This window comes from Pteropus vampyrus, unplaced genomic scaffold (genome assembly GCF_000151845.1).
Source record: "Pteropus vampyrus isolate Shadow unplaced genomic scaffold, Pvam_2.0 Scaffold20, whole genome shotgun sequence".
Classification (NCBI taxonomy): Eukaryota; Metazoa; Chordata; class Mammalia; order Chiroptera; family Pteropodidae; genus Pteropus; species Pteropus vampyrus.
Window position 1 is genome coordinate 2,444,120 of NW_011888801.1, and position 17,940 is coordinate 2,462,059.

The following is a 17,940-nucleotide window of genomic DNA, read 5'->3' on the forward strand; positions in this document are numbered from 1 at the left end:
TGTCATCTTGTAGTCATTAAGGACATAACATTAAAGTAAAGAAAGTAGTCACTGTTTGAGGACCTGTTGAACTGGAAGAACCAGTTCCTAACCTGAAAGCAGTTTGTTCATTCATTTATTCAACAGATGTACTTTGAGACTGCAGCTACAGCAGTGAACAAAGTCTCTGCCCTACTGATGGAGCTTTTATAGTTTCATTAAGTGAAATAAAATAGACAAATAAATGATACACAATATGTCAGATAGTGACTGCTGCTGGGCAGAAAAATAAAGCATGGTGCTAGTGGAATGCAATTTCAGAGAGAATGGTCAGGGATAGCCTCTCTGATAAGGTGATATCTGAATCAAGCTCCAAATGAAATGAGGGACCAACCATGAGAAAAGTGAAAGAGCAAAGAGCTTGGAGTCACCTGACTGAGGTCCCTCTGACTTAATAGCTTTGTGACCCTGTGGAGGCGTTTAAATAACTTACCTGTAAAACGGAGACACACAAAGCCACCAGGCCTGTCTTACAGGATTTGTATGACACAGGTGAGACACTTGAGAAAAGCATTTTGATAAATAGGCAAAACATTACTTAAACTTCAAATTTCAGTACAAAATGATAAAAGCGTATGAATTAAAGAGAGACATACAGAAGAGTCTTAAAACAGCCCTTTCATTAATTTGTTTTGGAGTTATTGAATTAAGTTTTCTGAGCTAAAATGTAGAGAACACTCTCCAAAGATGAACTGTTTGATACTTGGTGTCAAGGATTTATATTCTTCTTTGTTCACTTTATGGTATTATTCATTTATGATTTCGTATTTGTGCTTTTCATTCTGACATCTTTTTGTTTTACATTGAGCTTTCTTTTTATTAAGTCAGTTACAGTCCTCTTGAATTCTCATTGAGGCATTTTCTACCTTGTTCCTGTACTCCCTAATTAATTCATTTTAAAAAACCTGTAAGATTAATATTTATCATGAGGAGGGTTCACAGAATCAGTCTTTTATAGAATAATCCTAAACTTCAGAACAGTTCATTTGTGCTGATATTTATTAAGAACTTGAAGTTTGTTGCTGTTTTTGTTTTTACAGCCAAAGTGAATTTTGCAGTAATCCTTACAATGAATAGGACTTGTATAAAGTACTTCAAACACTCACTCACACTTGAACTTTTGCAGCCCTGGAGCTAGATATCATGGACATTATTGTGCCCTTTTACAAATGAGCAAACCCGAGGCTCAGAGTACAAAATTTAAATCTAGGACTTTTCATTATACAAGTATGAATTAATGAATGAAAAATGCTGAATTATTTTTAACACAATTACTAAAATGGTATATTTTATAAGTAGATTTGAGGAAGTTGTTGATGACTCGAGAAGATGAATCCATAGGAGAATATGAGAAAGAGGGCTATACACCTGATCATTGTGAATGGAGACAAAACCTCTTTTTTGTGTGTCATTTTAAGAAAGAGAATGGAGAATGTGAGCCTGGATACCCCTGGTTCTGATCTAGTTCATGAGCTTTCATTTATTTTTGTCCAGTTATTTAGACTAACAGGACTAATAGACGTGTTGTTTCCTTCAAGGCAGAAACAAAAGCAATCATAAGCAAATATAAAACTTCTTAAAAATGCATCGTTTTGGATTTAAAGAATGGTTCCTCAGAAAAGGCTATTTTATTTCGAGGTCAAGAGTCCTGAAAACTCTTGAAAGGTCTTTTTAAGCATAATAGAATCAATAGAAAAATTATACCTGAGCTAGGAAGGGCCTTAGAGATTATCCAGCCATGGAACTATTAAAATAGTTGATCTGGAAAGGACCTTTGAAAGGTCCCAGATCCCCAACTTGTGCGTGGCTTCTTTGTCTGCTATGGTGTCCTCACCATTTTGATGGGACCATTCAGCCTCTCCATGGTCTCTTCTGATTACTAGGGCCTCTAGCTGCTTCAAGGATAATCCATTCCATGAAGACTATGTGATTCCACTTACATGAGCCTGAGACTGGGGTAGAGGGGAGCGGAAATGGGGAGATAGTGCTTAATGGGGACATTTGGGAGGATGAAAAAGTACTAGAGATGGATGGTGATGATTGTTGAACAAGAATGTGAATATACTTAATAACACCGAACTGTACACTTAAAAATGGTTAAGATGGTAAATTTTTTGTTATGTATATTTGGCCACAATTTTTAAAATGAAATAAATATATAAAGGAAGCAGGGGGAAAAAATCCGTTCTATTGCTGAATAGCTCTGTTGGAAAGTTTAACTCTAAATAACCCCTATTGGTTTAAGTTTTGTACTCTGGAGCCATGGAAAACATATCTGACCCTTTCCCCTGAGTGAAGACACCTAGCTTGTCTCCTCCTAACAGCCCCTTCAGGGCTAACTAGCCCCAGTTCCTTCAGTAGGTAATGCAATTTTGTTTTATAGTTTATTTGTATCATGATCAAGATAAGGACCATACATTGTGATGGGCCGATAAGCCTTGCTCACTCACCCTGTCTCCCTTTAAATTTGTTTGTCGATGAAACTGGGTCATTTGTCCCCCAAAGTTTTGGTACTTGCATCCCTCTGCTATACAGATCGACACCTTCCTCCGTCCTCTGTATTTCTTGTGAGTTGATAATTGGATTGAGTTATTTTATTTTATAAATGCTTGTAATCTAACTATACAATAATTCATTTTAGATTTTTTTTTTTTTTTTGAGTGAAGGAAGTACTATTTTCTTTCCTCCTCAACTTTTTGTTTGGAAAATTGTAAACATGCAGAAAAATGGAAAGAATGATTTAATAAAGATACCCAAGTACCCTTTACGTAGATTCACCAAGTTAATGTTTTGCCACATTTGCTTTCTCTCTCCCTGTCTGCACGCACACAAACAAATAAACATAGGTTTCCCACTTCCTTCATCACTTAAGCTTAAGTTACAGACATCATGGCATTTATTCCAAAATATTTTTTGCACATAACTCCTAAGAACAAGGACATTCTCCTGTATAATCACAATTACATTGACTCAAGAAATTTACGATATATCTTGTTTCTATATTATCTGCTATTTAGTTTATATTTCCATAATTATCCAAATAATGTCTTTTACAGCTAAGGGTTTTTATGTGTTTTTTAAATTCAGAATCCAAGCAAGGATCACAGATTGTATTTCGTTTTCATGCTACTTCAGTTGCCTAAATTGGTTCTGTCCTTCTTTGAGTCTTACATGACATTGATGTTTTTTGAAGAGTCCAGGCTAGTTTTACAGAATGTCCCTAAATTTGGATTTACCTGATTATTTTCTTATGATTAAATTCAGCATAAATGTTTCCATCAAGAATGCTGCATAGGTAGTGCTGAGTCCTTCAGAGCAATGCTCATGAAGTACATCATGTCAGTTTGTCCCATATTGGTGACAGGTCTGATCACTGAGTTAAGGAGGCATCTACCAGATTTCTCATTATAAAGGTACCTTTTCTCTATTGTAATGAATAATCTATAGCTTATTAGTGGTTGCTTTTTAAATAGTTTTAAAAACATGTGCCATTGGTAATGGGAGAAATTGGATGGAATGGATTATGAGAACATTAGTAAAGAGTTATTGCCGCTGATGGAAAGATAATTTTTAAATACTTGTTTTCCTGAGAGAGGAGAGATGAGGAGAGAGACAGTGCAGGTAAGGAATGGACTTTAGACTTGAATTCCAATCCCAGCTCCATAGTTGAACCTGTGCAACTTTAGAAAAATTATCTAACTTCTCAGGTCCTCAATTTCCTGCCTAAAATGGGCATAATAATATATATTCATGGCAAGATTGTTAAGATGATTAACTGAGATAGTGTATCAGTGGCCTGTAACCTAGCAGTACCCCAGGACCGTTTCGTGGGTAATGAGAGCTGCTTCCTAAGCAGTTTGTAGAGTTTAAATCTGTGGGTGTTAATTCTCAGGATTAGCGTGAAATATTCAAGCATGTTGATAAGAAAATGTGATCAACAGGTTAGGTGACTTTGTGACATTTTAAGGAACAGAATTAAGAATTTTTTCCGACCTCTTAAATACGATTTGTCTGTAGTAGACTTGTGTAAAACTGAGTTGCCATTTATTCAGACCTCTTTCTGACTGCAATCCATTTTAATCTATTACCAGGGATTATTTTTGAAACAGTTTATATGTAGTCTGATTGAGAATAGTGAATCATAATAATTCTGTGACCTATTTACATGCATTACTGTAAAAATTTCATTTTATACAAGTGACGATTTTTTAAAGTTAATTAGACTCGGCTATACTGAGGTTAGCAAAAAGTGCTTTGAATTATCAATAATTCAGTAGGGTGGACATTTCTGTATAATGCAGTGGTTTTATAGAGTATTGTAAGATAGTTATCCCTAAAATAAATGATTGTGAGCATTCATCAACGTGGTGGGGTTCACTTGAATGTAGCGTGAAGTGATAGCATCTATGCTTTCTATTATTGGGCAGAGTGTGAGACATTAGTCTTTCTGGCCATGAACTACTCGCAACCTTTGTCCTTTGTGTTACCTTTAGTTAAAAACGAAAAATGAGCATGAATGCTGGCTGATGGCCATGTCTTTCTTATAGCTAAAAATTCATCTGGGAAAGAAAAATGGGATCGCAGATTTGGATTTGTTTCATTGAATGAATGATATGTGACATTTTGTAAATTATTTATCACTGCAAGGATGGCAGCAATGGCTTGAGCATTGTTTTATCAAATGAAAGCAGGAATCCCATTAGTACAAGAACTGGATTTTAGCTAGAATCTATCAAGGGAATGTTGTCATTTTAAAACCAGATTGTTCTTTTAATTGCTATTTAAAGGAACAAAAGCGTTCCCAAGGTACTGCAGTTGAGCAGTTGCAAGTAATAACTATGGATCCATAATTATGCAGTGCTGATTATCTGGCATTTAAAAAATTGTGACTGGAGTCAGTGACCAAATTGTTGTAGCTTGTCTTTTTTGGTTTTTCTAGTACAGTTTTATACTGTTTTGTAACTTAGGTCTCAAAAATATATTTGCGTAGTTACCTCAGGAAGTAAAGCCTGCACATATTAAATGAACAAATTAAACTGAAAATAAGGGTAAGATAACAAGCACTTACATTGTAAGATAAAATTAACAGTCATATTGGACAGTTTTACAAATGCTTGGTCATAGATGAATTGTTTTTTGATGACATGTCACAGCAAACTGAGACATTCGTTGGAATCATTATAACCATTTGAAATATTATCTTTGAGATGAGGGTTTTTTTTTTTAACTAGCTTATGTTTCTTTCATTTACTCATTTAGCAAATATATTTTGAGTGCCTACCGTACATCAGGCAATGTGTTAGGCATCTGAAATAGAGTTAGCCGAACAAATGCTGTTTATTCTGTGCTGATGTATATTTAGAAAAACCTAGCAAAATCTTGTTTTTAATTTGCATTAAAATTTTGTGATTATACTAAGTTTCTTGCCCTTAATTTTTGATTCATGGGATTCAAATATAAATATGTTGCATTCAGATGACTAGCAGACAACATGTGTGAAGGCTTGGAATATGTGGTAAAATTTTAGTTTTCATACAGTTTTGGTGTTCAAAATAAATGTGACCAGATCTGGAGGCACAGCTATTCATATGGATGGGAATACATATGGGGACTACTAGCATTGCTGGTAGTCATAAATAACAGTGGAGACATGAAATGTATGCAGATTTATACATTGTTCAAAGCAGTTTCCTTAGTGAGAGTTAAAGGGTGCTAGGAGGTTAGACAAATGTTTTATTATTTCTTTTATTAAAGTGAGAATGTCAGAGATTGAAAGTTTATCTCCTTTGTGTGTCATGGTGTGGTTTACTATTGAAGATCTCTGGTGCCAGAAAGGCCTTGATCTTCTCAAGTGATCCTACAGAACTTTAACGTTCTTGTTTAGTTCTAACTCTGTTACTATGTCACCTAAAAACATATCAATATTTTATGCCAAATGCTTAATACATGAATAATATAGTAACCTGTACTGAAACATTTGATAAAGTTTAGTTGAATAATCTGACCTGACTAGATGATATTTATAATCTATAATACCGAATACATAGATGAATCAATATTATATGCATGTAGATTATGGGAACAATTGAGATTTCAGTTGAATCCTTAAATATTCATTTATGGGAGATTGTCTAATATATAAAGGTCTTAGATTTTATTGGTTTAATAAAATTAGTTCTGAATCTTATATATTATACCTAAAAACATTCTTTAGGTAATATTTTAGAATAAAATAATTTAAGAGATTTTTTAATTAGCAGAAAATATTGATTTGAATATCTTATTCAACAGTTTTTCTTTGTTAGAGACATATGTAAGAAACTTGACTTCAATGTTTTGTTTTTAATTTTGAAATGGAAAACTAACAATATGTTTTCATTTTAATTGTCCTAGCCCCGTGCCGATCCCATTCCAATATGTAGCTTCTGTTTGGGGACTAAAGAATCGAATCGTGACAAGAAACCTGAAGAACTCCTCTCTTGTGCAGACTGTGGCAGCAGTGGTAAGTTGGTGTTTGTTGTACGTTGTGTGCGACTACTCCCTATTACAGCTACACGCTATTTATCAGAACTGTATTTGTTATTTAAAGCAATTATTTGGTAATAGCATAGGTTTGAAATTTTAAAAACTAAGGGCAAGTAGAAGGGGAAAAAAGTGTGAGTATATTAGCACTGACATAAAGATATAGGTTTATATAATACTATATATCAATACTTATAATTAACTTTGATTTCATACTGGTAATTCAGTGTGGAGTATTCTGTATTGCAGGCAAATTCAATGTAGGGAATTCTGAGTTTTCAGAATTCCTGAATACAACTTGAATCACATATTTTCTGTAACCTGAAGTCTCAATTAAGAGATGCGTGACTCCAAAAGAAAGGGACAGTATATTGGAAACTGCAGTGATAGAATCAAAAAATCATCAGGCATGAAAGAAATTCAAATTGCCTAGGATAAGATAGGAAAAGAGTGGTCTGTGTAAAAAATGATGTTGAAATCAAGGAATGCTGGGTAGGGACGCTGGACCTTTGGCAAATTACAAATCCAGAAATGCTTTCAAGATAGCTATCATTTCTACTTTTTTCCCAACATAAGATTTGAAGGCCATACTTCCAGTTTTATAATGGAAATTAAAAGTCAAATTGTGCTTACATTAAAAGAATTGTCTTAACAAGCTAGTCTTCCTTCTTGTTAAGCTGGTGATAGTTGCCTAGCTGATATATATACACATATGTAACACATACATACAGGCACATATGTCAACAGATTGAGTGGCATTTGTTGATTTTTTTTTAAAAATTAATCTTTTTGTGTTAATCTTTAAATTTTTTTTCCAGCCTACTGAAACTTTTCCCTCCAAAGTGTTATTTTAAAATTCATGACGAAGTAATATTTCTGTAGTTATAGTTATCTTTAAAAAGAACAACAAACCTGCAAAACGCTGTAGCATACTCTCATTGAGGAAGTCGTTGTCACATAGTGGTTAAGCAAACTCGAGAGCAAGCCATAGCCCAGCTCCTCTATCTTGAGATAGTTACTTAACCATTCTGAGCCTCATGAGAAAATTAGATAATGGTAGCACCTACTTCTTAGGTTTTGTTGGAGTTAGATGAGAGGACACAAGTACATAGCCTAGCACAGGGTCTGTAACAACTATAAATGCCAGCCATTGCTGTTTGGCATGTTTGATGTTGTAAGTTAAAATCTTATCACCACTTTTGACAGTTGCTTGATAGTTGGATAGAGGAAATATTTCACACTGAGGCATGACGTTGTTGTGTAATCATTCTTCTTCCTCTTATGAAGGTTGAACTTGATGGGCTCTGTGTGATTCCACAGCTTCAGGACCTGACTAAGAGGGAAGAGCCCCGGAAATAAGACATTGCAAACTCTGCTTGAGAAATGCATTCTGACAGTCTTGTTGATGGGCTTTACAGATCCATTAAAATTATTTTACCTGCCCACGGTATCATGGATCGTGACAAAAGGGCATGGAAACATTATCTGTATGTTCAGTTTAATAAATTTCAACCCTACAATCTCCCTGTTTTATCCTGGTGAGGTAGTGCCTCACTCATCAGTTCTGACTCTAGTTATCTTCTAGGTTTTCTCACGAGGCTCATTCTGAATGAATTATTCTTTTGTTTAACTGCCTGATCAATTCAGTGGCGTTCACTTGTCTAGGTAGGGTGTACCCTTTGTGATTTTTAAGGTGGTACTTTAAAAACACTCTCCACTGTTTTATTTCATGAGTATATATTTGTCTGGGTGCCTAGACAGATTAAAGACGCATTTAAGTGTGGGAAGAAAAGTTCCCTTCATATATTTCCTTACCTCTGGTGATACGCTTACTTGAGTTGATAAGGAATTTGAGATCATTATCTTCTAGATCATAACTTCAAGGCCTCCTTCACAGGGTATAAAGGCGTAATTCTAAACAGGTAGATCTTAGATTTTCTGATGTAATCAATCTCCCTTCGTTTTCCCCAGATTGAAGACCTGCCAAGGGAGAGGTTTGATCTCCTTTATACTTTGAGGTCACCGAAATTTTTTTCCCTTAAAGCTTCTTACTTTTCTAGGGTATGTAGGTATAGTGTTATGTTTTCTCTTTTCAAGAACACTGCTTTCTCTTTTAACAAATAGAGAAGAATGGATTGAGGATATTGTCTAGATCTAGAAAGTTTGTATAGAGTCGTTTTGTAAGCCAGTCTTTTCCTCTCCCTTCAGGTGGATAGAGCCAGGGACTTTGGAGTCCAGGTATGGGTCATGGCAGAAATTCAAGCCCTGGGGTCATCATGTCCCTTTGTTTAGGATAGAGGATGGCTCAGAGTGCTTCTCTGGACTCTGTAATGGGATCCAGCTCTTGTGTTGGGGTTCACTTAATCTTCCCTTGATTGTACTGTGCCACTCTGGATTTAGCTACATTAGTCAAAAAAAAAAAAAAAAACCAAACCATTGTTCCTAGTTCAGGGAGATGCATCGTAGACAGTTTTTCATCTAGTAGATCAGGTGAGGGGACTTTGTTATTTGCTAGTCTTTAAATGGAAGGATCAAACTAAAATGTAGTTCTTAGAGAGCATGGTTATAGTTATAATGCTTTGTTGTTGTGATCCCTTGGTAATTATAGGGAAAAAAGAATAAAATAAGCTGGCATGGCTCAACAGTGCCCTCTAATAATGGTGAGAGCCCCATTGTCACGGTCCCGTCCAGTTTCTCAAGTGGGAATTACAGAGTGGTTCATTCCTCTAATTGGCCTTGTGGAAATGGCCATTGTCTGACACTCGCAAGAGTCTGTTGGTTCTAGGATTGAATTGAGACCCTTTGTAATGATCAAAGGAACCCCTAATGTAAGATGTTTATGTGAAAGAAAAAAAAAATGCCCATAGCAGTGTAAAATCAAAAAAAGGAAATATAGATGGCAGCCCATAAGGAGGATCATTCTTAAATGTGTTTCCCATATGTGCCTGTTGTTTTTCAGTCACCTCTATCTGAAGTACCATTTGAATGATGTCATGTATAAACTCTGCTTAGATTTCATAGTCATGAGTAATAAATGTTTCTTTCTGCTTACATCATAAAGTAAAGCCAATTAGAATTTTTTCTATTTTTAAGATGGCTCAGTGCTGCAAAGGGGCAGTATTTTCTTTAACTATGTTTTGCCTGCTGAAAGTTCTTTTGAAAAAATGATTCAAGTTTGCAGGCAGTAAAAATGTGAGTGAAGTACATGGAGCCCCACATGTCGTGTTCCAGTTCTCTCCTGCTTGCTGACTGTAACTGCAGCTTTCCATATCTGTAAAATGCAGAGGGTGATGTCTGTACCCTGCCTCACAGGGCTGTTGTGAGGATCTGGTGAGATAATGATATGAAGATTATCAGTAACTATAAAACTTTTCACCAACGTGAAGAATTATTCTAACCACTGATATGAATGTGGGAATCATCAGATAGTCTTCAGGTCTGTGGAAATGTTGGGACTAGGAAGTGATTTTACTTGACTTTCATGGATCAGTCTCCTTCAAAATTAACACTGCTATATTCTCTGTGCCTCATTAAGACCAAATTATCTTTAATTAGCTTCACATAAGTATTAGATATTATACCAAATGAAATTTTGTGTCTGCTGCTCAGATTGCTGGGTGGTTAAATCTTACTTACAGATGAGTTGTGTGCATGTGTGTTTTCAAATTAGCAAATCTAAGATAAGTGTACAGTTCAAAATTACAGCATCATTCTAAGTGGAAGCTCATTGAAACTGGAGACAGAGAAAGGCTGCTGTGATGTAGTTGGAAGAGTAAGAAAACTCACCTTTGTACAGTAAAGGGAATAAGAGCCATCGGGTTAAGTATCAGCCATCCTCAGGAGACCTGACATCTCTCCTGGGTTTGTCTTTATTTGTGTGTTAACCCAGAACAAAATGTGCCTGCCCTCTGTTCCCACAGGGAGCTGGTAGGTACAGTATACAGATATTCAGACACATAAAAAAGATCACTAGTTTCCTCATGTCGCTGAGAGAAAACTCCCCCTGGGATTGGTTGGTTAGTCACCCATTTTACACTGACTAGGCACAGATTGAATTAGTTTAGGAAGGAGACAGACCCTTGACTAGAAAGAAACCTAAAGATGGAATCCAAAGAGAAATAGATAGGGATGGTGAGGAGGAAGGATAGGTGAGCCCTACCATCCATAGCCCAAAGCGGGGTCCACCATCCAGGTGGAGAAACTGGAAACAGAAACCTGGCTCCTGGCCTGTTATTTCACTAAAATCATGCCTCTTGGGATTAACGGCGGCCTCTATGTAGCAAAATCTAAAGGTCACTTTTCAGTCTTTTTCAAATTTTAATGGGCAGCTTTCAGTCCATACCAAATATTCCTCTCAGCCACGTTTGACCTGCGGAGAATTGTTTTCCTTGAAATGTTCTCTTCCTTTGGTTTCTGTGATATCATAGTCTCTGTGTGTTCTTTCTATCACTTCCCTCCACATCTTTGTTGGTTCCTTGGCCTCTCTCCATCCCTGCAGTGTTTCTTCAGACTTCTGTCCTTGGCCCTGTGTCTTTACTTTGCTTCCCAGCTTCTCCTGAGCTCCAGATCCTTAAATTTAAGTGCTTCCAGAACTTCTCCACTTGGACACCTCATAGGCTCCTCAGAGTTAATATCCAAAGCAGCTTATCAACCTTACACTGCTCCCGCTACCCAGAAACAACAATAACATCAGAAATCTCAGCAAACAAACAACATCTTGCTTCTCCTCAGGGATTTCCCATTTCAGCAAATGGCACACCACTGGCTACTCATTTACTTCCACAGCTGGAAATTTGGAGCCATCCTCTGTTTTCTCTCACCCCAAATCCACTGATTCTTTGTCCTAATATATACCTTATATCCTCAATATATTCACACACCTCCACCAAACCCACTCAGATCTGCTATTATAATAACCTAAATCTAATCTTGACCTTCTTTCCCCTCATCCATATTTTATACTGCAGCCTAAGTTACTTTTTTAAATTGTAAATCTGATCACAGAATTTTTTAGTGACTACCGGTTACCCTTAGGAAAAAATCCAAATTATTTAATATAGCCTGCAGAACTCCTCTGGATGGGGCTTTTAACTGTATTCCACGTCACTATCCCCTTCATATTATGTACACTAATTATATTGAGCTTCTCCTCTCCATGAATGTACCGTGTTCTCCTCTCCCTCTGCACATTTCTAGCTTTTCCCACCCTGCCCCTTCTCTGTCCCATCTAATCCCACTCGTCCTTTTTTTTGTCTCTTCTTTAGAAAGATTGTCCTCTAACCATCTGCTAGATTCTTCCATATCTCTCATCATCATGTGTTAATCCTAATTCTTATTTAATGTCTGTCTTTTTCTGCTAAACGTTATGATCTGAAATGTTCTTCCTTTTCCTCACTGTGTCTCAGATGGACACATGGTTGGTCAGATAACCAGTTTGAGGGACCTAGTGTCTAAGTTTTTATTCGTTTTCCATTGCTGCTGTGGCAAATTACCACAGAGTTGTTGACAAAATTTAGTTCCTTATGTTCGTAGGATTGAGATCTCCATTTTCTTGCTATGTGAATGGCATTCCCTGCTTCTGGAGGCCACCCATATTCCTCAGTTTGTGCCCCCACCCTCCTTCTCTTATCTTCAAAGTTTAGCAGAGTTTTGTGTAGTCCTTCTCCTGCTTTAAACCTTTCCTTCTTTCTTCTCATCTTATTAACCCAGCTGGAAAAGATTCTCTGCTTTTAAGTACTTGCGATTAGATTGGGCCTACCCAGATAATCCAGGATAATCTCCCTATCTTGAGGCCTGTGTCCTTAGCCATGTCTGCAAAGTCCCTTTTGCCATGTCAGCTAATGTATTTACAAGTTAAAGGGATTATGGCATAGACATCTTTGGGGAGCATTAGTCTGTCTACTACTTGGCCCACGGTTTTTCCTCCCACAATAATTCCTCCAAAAGTCATTTCTACTGACTGGTTTGTGGTCTCACTGGTACTTGTTTAAGCAGTATTCCTTTGGCTTTGCTAGATAAAACTATTATAAGCTACTAGTGCTTAATATGTGTTTGTAATAAGAATGAGTGAGTGAATATGTTATATTATGATCTCAAATCTGGCAAATTGCAAACCACAAAAGTAAACTAAACTCTAGAAAGGCAAACCACCATGAATTATGTCAACAGACAGAACCCAAATTTTACAGGAAATTGTTGAGAGGAATGGCTAAATGGGAGATAAGGAATTACATTATCAATAGCATTGTTCTTTAACTCATTACTATAGACTGTGTAGTAGTATATATCAAGACTCAGTTACAGTCTTTTGTGTTATTTTAAAGTTGGTCATGAGAAAATAAAAATAGAAATGTTTCTTCGTCCCTCAGCATCCTTTACTAACTCAGACATTTAGAGTGTAAGGGAGCTATGGTCAGTTCTCCTGAGCTAAACGAAGGTAAGATTGCTGCCTAAAGAAAAAGCAGGCTGAAGGTTTTAGTGTTTGATAGGATAGCTTAAATGGTAGCAGTGGAGATATAATATTGCTTAAAGTGAGCGAAAGCAGTAAGAGGAAGACCATTCCTTGCTCTTGACTGACAGTGGCTGAAATCCATTAATTTCAAAAATATAATTATCAAAAAGTATTTTCCATAGGATATCTGTGAGAATAGCAAGCTATAAAATGATGTGAATTACCTTAGTTACTGAATATTAAGCTACAAAGTACAAAAGCAGATTTTAATGTAGAGAAAAATTTAGTGCATGAAATTGAGGTCATATGTGCTAGTGATGTATGACTTACAGGAAGTAATAAAAAGGGGGAAAAAGAGAAGTAAATGCTATACTTTTAAGCTGATGGGACCCATTTTAAGGGTGGAATTTAAATTACTGTTCTTTAAAACTTGAGTTTTTACCCCCCTCACTATGTAAGGGGGTGGGGAGACCCTGATCAAAGTAGACCTCCCCCCTCCCTCAGAGTATACTTCTTAAAGTTGATGAGCAGCAAGCTGTCTTTGTTTGCTGTTTCTGAGCAGAAAGAGGTGATTGATACCATTTTTATATATTTAAACTTTTCCCCCACATTTATTTGAATGAGAGGAGCCCTTGTGAAAGAATGATGGCACAGGTTAAACGCATCTGCCTGGGTGTCTCTCCTGCCTGGGGTCATACTCCTGTGACCACATTTTATTTGCTTAACATCTTAAATACAGATGTTTAGGGTTTTTTTCTTTTCCTTTTTTAAACTCAGGAATAGTGTGCTTTTATTAACGATATTGATGATTGATTTTGAATGTTTTTACTTCAAAAAGCCAAATCTCCTGGTGGGTGGAATTTTATGAAGCACCTGTTAAGCTTTAGGGAGGAGGACCTTTTTGGCAGCAACCCAAAATACATATTTAAACAATGAGCCTGCCAAAGTCAGGAAATTATAAAACAGTTTTGAAATTGCAGAATCTGCTTTTTTTTATTACCCCTCAGGTTTCTTTTGCAGCTTGGTTATAAGTTCTTTCACATGGGATTTACTAATGTTCTTACTATTTTAAGAGCAGATTTAGAAAAATAAAATCAAGTTCGGAGATCTCAGGTTTATGTGATAAAAGACCATCAGATTTTAAAGTGAATTGCCGTCCAAAGAATCTAGGCTCACACTCCCCAGACCTCTTGGAGGAATCTATTATTCAGTGCAGCCTGGCTGACTTCCTTGAATGACATTGCCCCTCGGGGTCTCCAGTTTTCCTGTGTGAAGTGAGAGCTGCTTGATGAAAAGTGCGTCTAAAACAGTGTGGAAAAGCTGAACACTCATAAAAATGGGGGAAACCTGCTGAGGGTATGCTTCTTGGCATATTCCATTTGACCTGGATCTTACAACCTCTTAACTCAAATTCACTGTTTCTGCTCTTACTTCTAGAATTTAAATTCAGGGACCCCGGCAGGGACCCCGGGGCAGGATGGCAACAGTATCTTCTTTGTATATCCCTGAATGGGATATTCTTTATTTACTATTGGATTTGGGGAATGGAATCTATACTTGTTTTATGTTAAGCAGCTCCAGTTTATTTATTTAGCTAACTGTTGTTTTTTAAGTTTTATGATTTCGTCACAGACAACAGGAATTGTTCGGACTGCAGCACTCCCGCATACTAGAAATCGTTGGGTAAATAAATGGAGGTTGATGATGATGGTGAGGGCAGGAGTTCTAACAGAAGGCACAGGCGCGAGAACCTGATCTGGGCATCTGTTATCTTCAGATTCTCCAAGACTTGTGATTAGAATTGATGTAAATGTTCCAAATTTCACTTAGGGAAAATATTTGTACAGACACTGTTATATACGGGGGCGGGCGGGGGAGGGGGGTGGAGCAGAATGGGAAGTATAATTTGGATTCTCTGATCTTTTTGTATTTTCAAGTTCTTAAGATTCTTTGGCCAGCATCATCACTGTCTATTGAATATTAGGGAATGGGAGTTTAAAAAAAATCTAATGCACCATTCCCATAAAGCAATTTCTTTTATATTCTTATAGGACACCCATCCTGCTTGAAATTCTGTCCTGAGTTAACAACAAATGTAAAGGCCTTAAGGTGGCAGTGCATCGAATGCAAGACATGCAGTGCATGTAGAATCCAAGGAAAAAATGCAGTAAGTATGGCTCTCAATAGTCCATCTCCAGGTAAATTGTTAGCTTTCAGTGTTAAGTTGTTTTTTTGTTTTTTTTGTTTTTTTGTTTTTTTTTGTTTTTTTTTGGTAGACTTGCTATTTTCAAAGTTTTAAATATACAACTGTCATATTTCAACAGGGCTCGTGGTGCTTCATTATATTTTTTTACTGTTAATCGGATAACATAAGGATTTGTGTCATCAATTGAGACAGTTGATTTCAGTCTCAATTAGTCTCAATATGTTATATTACAGGATAATATGCTTTTTTGTGATTCCTGTGATAGAGGATTCCATATGGAGTGCTGTGACCCCCCACTTTCCAGAATGCCAAAAGGTGAACTTTTAAACTATATTTAAAATGGTTTTATTGCATACTTGTTAGCCTTGTCCTGATGTCTGATAGCTCAGAGGTATATAGATTCCTTAAGCATTTTTTCATCTTTCCCACCTTCCTTATACTTGTGGATTTGGCACGGTTTATGAACAGAGGAGTGTAAAAGCATTTAGTTTGAGGGTAATGTTCATAATAAAGACTCTAATTCAGATACAGGGATAAAAAAGACCATTTCTTCCTGAAACTACTTCCTTATTGGAATAAGTTTAGATTAGGTAGGTCAAAAGTTTAGAACACTCTTCATATTACTTAGTGTACCATGTTCAGAGGTAAGAAATTGCCTATTTTCGATGATGGTGATGATGACTCCAAAGTCCTGTGGCAGGAGCCATGACTCACCATTTTCTTGGCCGTCAGTTGAACATGACCATGTGAACTGTCTTATATGGCTACATCCATATGGGATAAGGATTTTTGTCTCTATTTATTGTGGAAGTAAGCTTAGCTCAGTCTCCTTTTTCTCATCTCATATTATACATTAACAATAACTTGGCATTCTTATTACAAAATTTGTACATTTTCCTTGTGAAAGATTCAGAAAACACAGATTGACAAAAACGAATAAAAAAAAAAAAACCAGTCAGTTAGAAATTCCTTCTCTGCTCCCACCCTTTTAAAAAGAAATGAAACATTCTATACATGTTTTTGTAATCTTATATTTTTCTCCCTCTTAACAATAGATTCTAGCATTCCCACATCATTAAATGTTCTCTTAAACATAGTTTTTAATGAGTGTATAGAACTCCATAATAGAGAGCAGGGGTTACAAACCTGGTGACTGTGGGCCACAGGTTATGCTTTGTTGGAGATATATATATATAATTTTTAAAGACCTCTCTAAATGTGTTACAGAAGAGCTGGTACAATATTTTTTAAATTTTGAATTTGAATCCTTTAAGTAGAGTATGTGTGCTCCAGTTTGACCCAATCTGTTTCCGGTTGTCTTATATTTTAGCTTGCTTCAGTCACATATATTATACCTGGGTGGTTCCTGAACATACTCAGTTTTGCAACCCCATGTGTAAAAAAACCCCATAACTTATTTAACCAATCCCCTATGGTAGACATTACAAATGTTTCCAATTTTTTCCCATCTACAATTACTGCCTTAAGATAAATTCCTAGGGGAGAAATTGCCGGATCAAAGCTATGTGCATGAAAGGTTGTATCAGTTTTCAGACCCACCACCAGTGTATGAGAATAACCTGTTTCCCTATATTATGACCAACATTCACCATTACTTTATGACATTGAGTCTAAGACACACTTTTGTTTTTATCATTATAACATCTTTGAAATCGGATGTATCTTATAGTCAATAGTGTCTTACGTTTAGTGAAATGTTATCATTTTAAATTTTTGCCAATTTGATAGTAGAAAAAAACATGTCTAATAATTTTTTTCTTTAAGTAGTAAGATTGAACGTTTTTGTGTTTGATTATTGGCTCTTTGTATATCATCTTTGTGAAGTGCCTGCTTCATCCATTAATTATTTTTCTATTGAGCTTTTCACTTTTTTCTCTGATTTGCAGAAGCTCTTTTTTTTTTTTATTTTTTATTTTTTTAGCTTATAAACAACAGAAAAAGCTCTTATATTTTTATTCAGGCAAACCCATGAATCTTTTTCTTTATGGCTTCAGTCTTAAATGTCAGTCATGCTTCGACTATATAAATATCCACATATTTTTCCTGGTACTTGTAACATTTAATTTTGTCATATTATAATATTCATCTGCCTAGAATTTATTTTTGTAAAGAATAGGAAATAATCCTTTCTCTACCAACCAGATAGATAGCTGTTTGTTCCATTACCACTTACTGAATTATTTCATCCTTTTACCACAGATTTGAAATAAGACCTTTTTGATATGCTAAACTCTTCTGTAGGCTTCAGTGGTTCTGGTCTCTCAATTCTTATCCACTGACCTATTTCCTTATGCCAGATGTATAGTTTTAATTATTGTAGCTCCATAGTCCTGAAAATTTTTGAGTTTTAATTTAAAAATTATATTTTATACTGAGAGTTTTTTTTAGTGTGGAAAATTTCCTGAAAGAGATGATAAAACAATATTTTTTCCAGACGTTCCAAAATCTGATTGACTTGAAAATGTCTTCCTCAGAGTTATCATGTGTGTTTATGCATGGAAGGAGGCTTTAGTGACATGTTGGGAAAAGCCTTATGGAAAGGTTCTGAGGCGGGCAGCTCTCTGTTCTCTCTACCTTGACAGGGGAAATTGACCTTTAATGACGGCTTCCTGAAGAGAATGACAGAAGGGAATGATCCACCTTTTGGTGTTAAGTTCTGCATACAAGCTCCTTGGACAGCTTATTACAGCTACAGTTTATG

The 17,940-nt window shown here is 36.1% G+C and overlaps 1 protein-coding gene across 6 annotated transcripts in view; it reads left to right on the top strand.

The window, feature by feature from the left end:
* The window catches only part of KAT6B (lysine acetyltransferase 6B), a 171,389-nt gene that overhangs the window by 102,325 nt on the left and 51,124 nt on the right, over nucleotides 1-17,940 (top strand). For all 6 annotated transcript variants that reach the window (XM_023527931.1, XM_011355294.2, XM_023527930.1 and 3 more), the window contains exons 4-6: nucleotides 6,433-6,541; nucleotides 15,064-15,179; nucleotides 15,452-15,533. In XM_023527931.1, coding sequence (XP_023383699.1) covers nucleotides 6,433-6,541; nucleotides 15,064-15,179; nucleotides 15,452-15,533 — 307 coding nt within the window. The remainder of the gene's footprint in view (nucleotides 1-6,432; nucleotides 6,542-15,063; nucleotides 15,180-15,451; nucleotides 15,534-17,940) is intronic.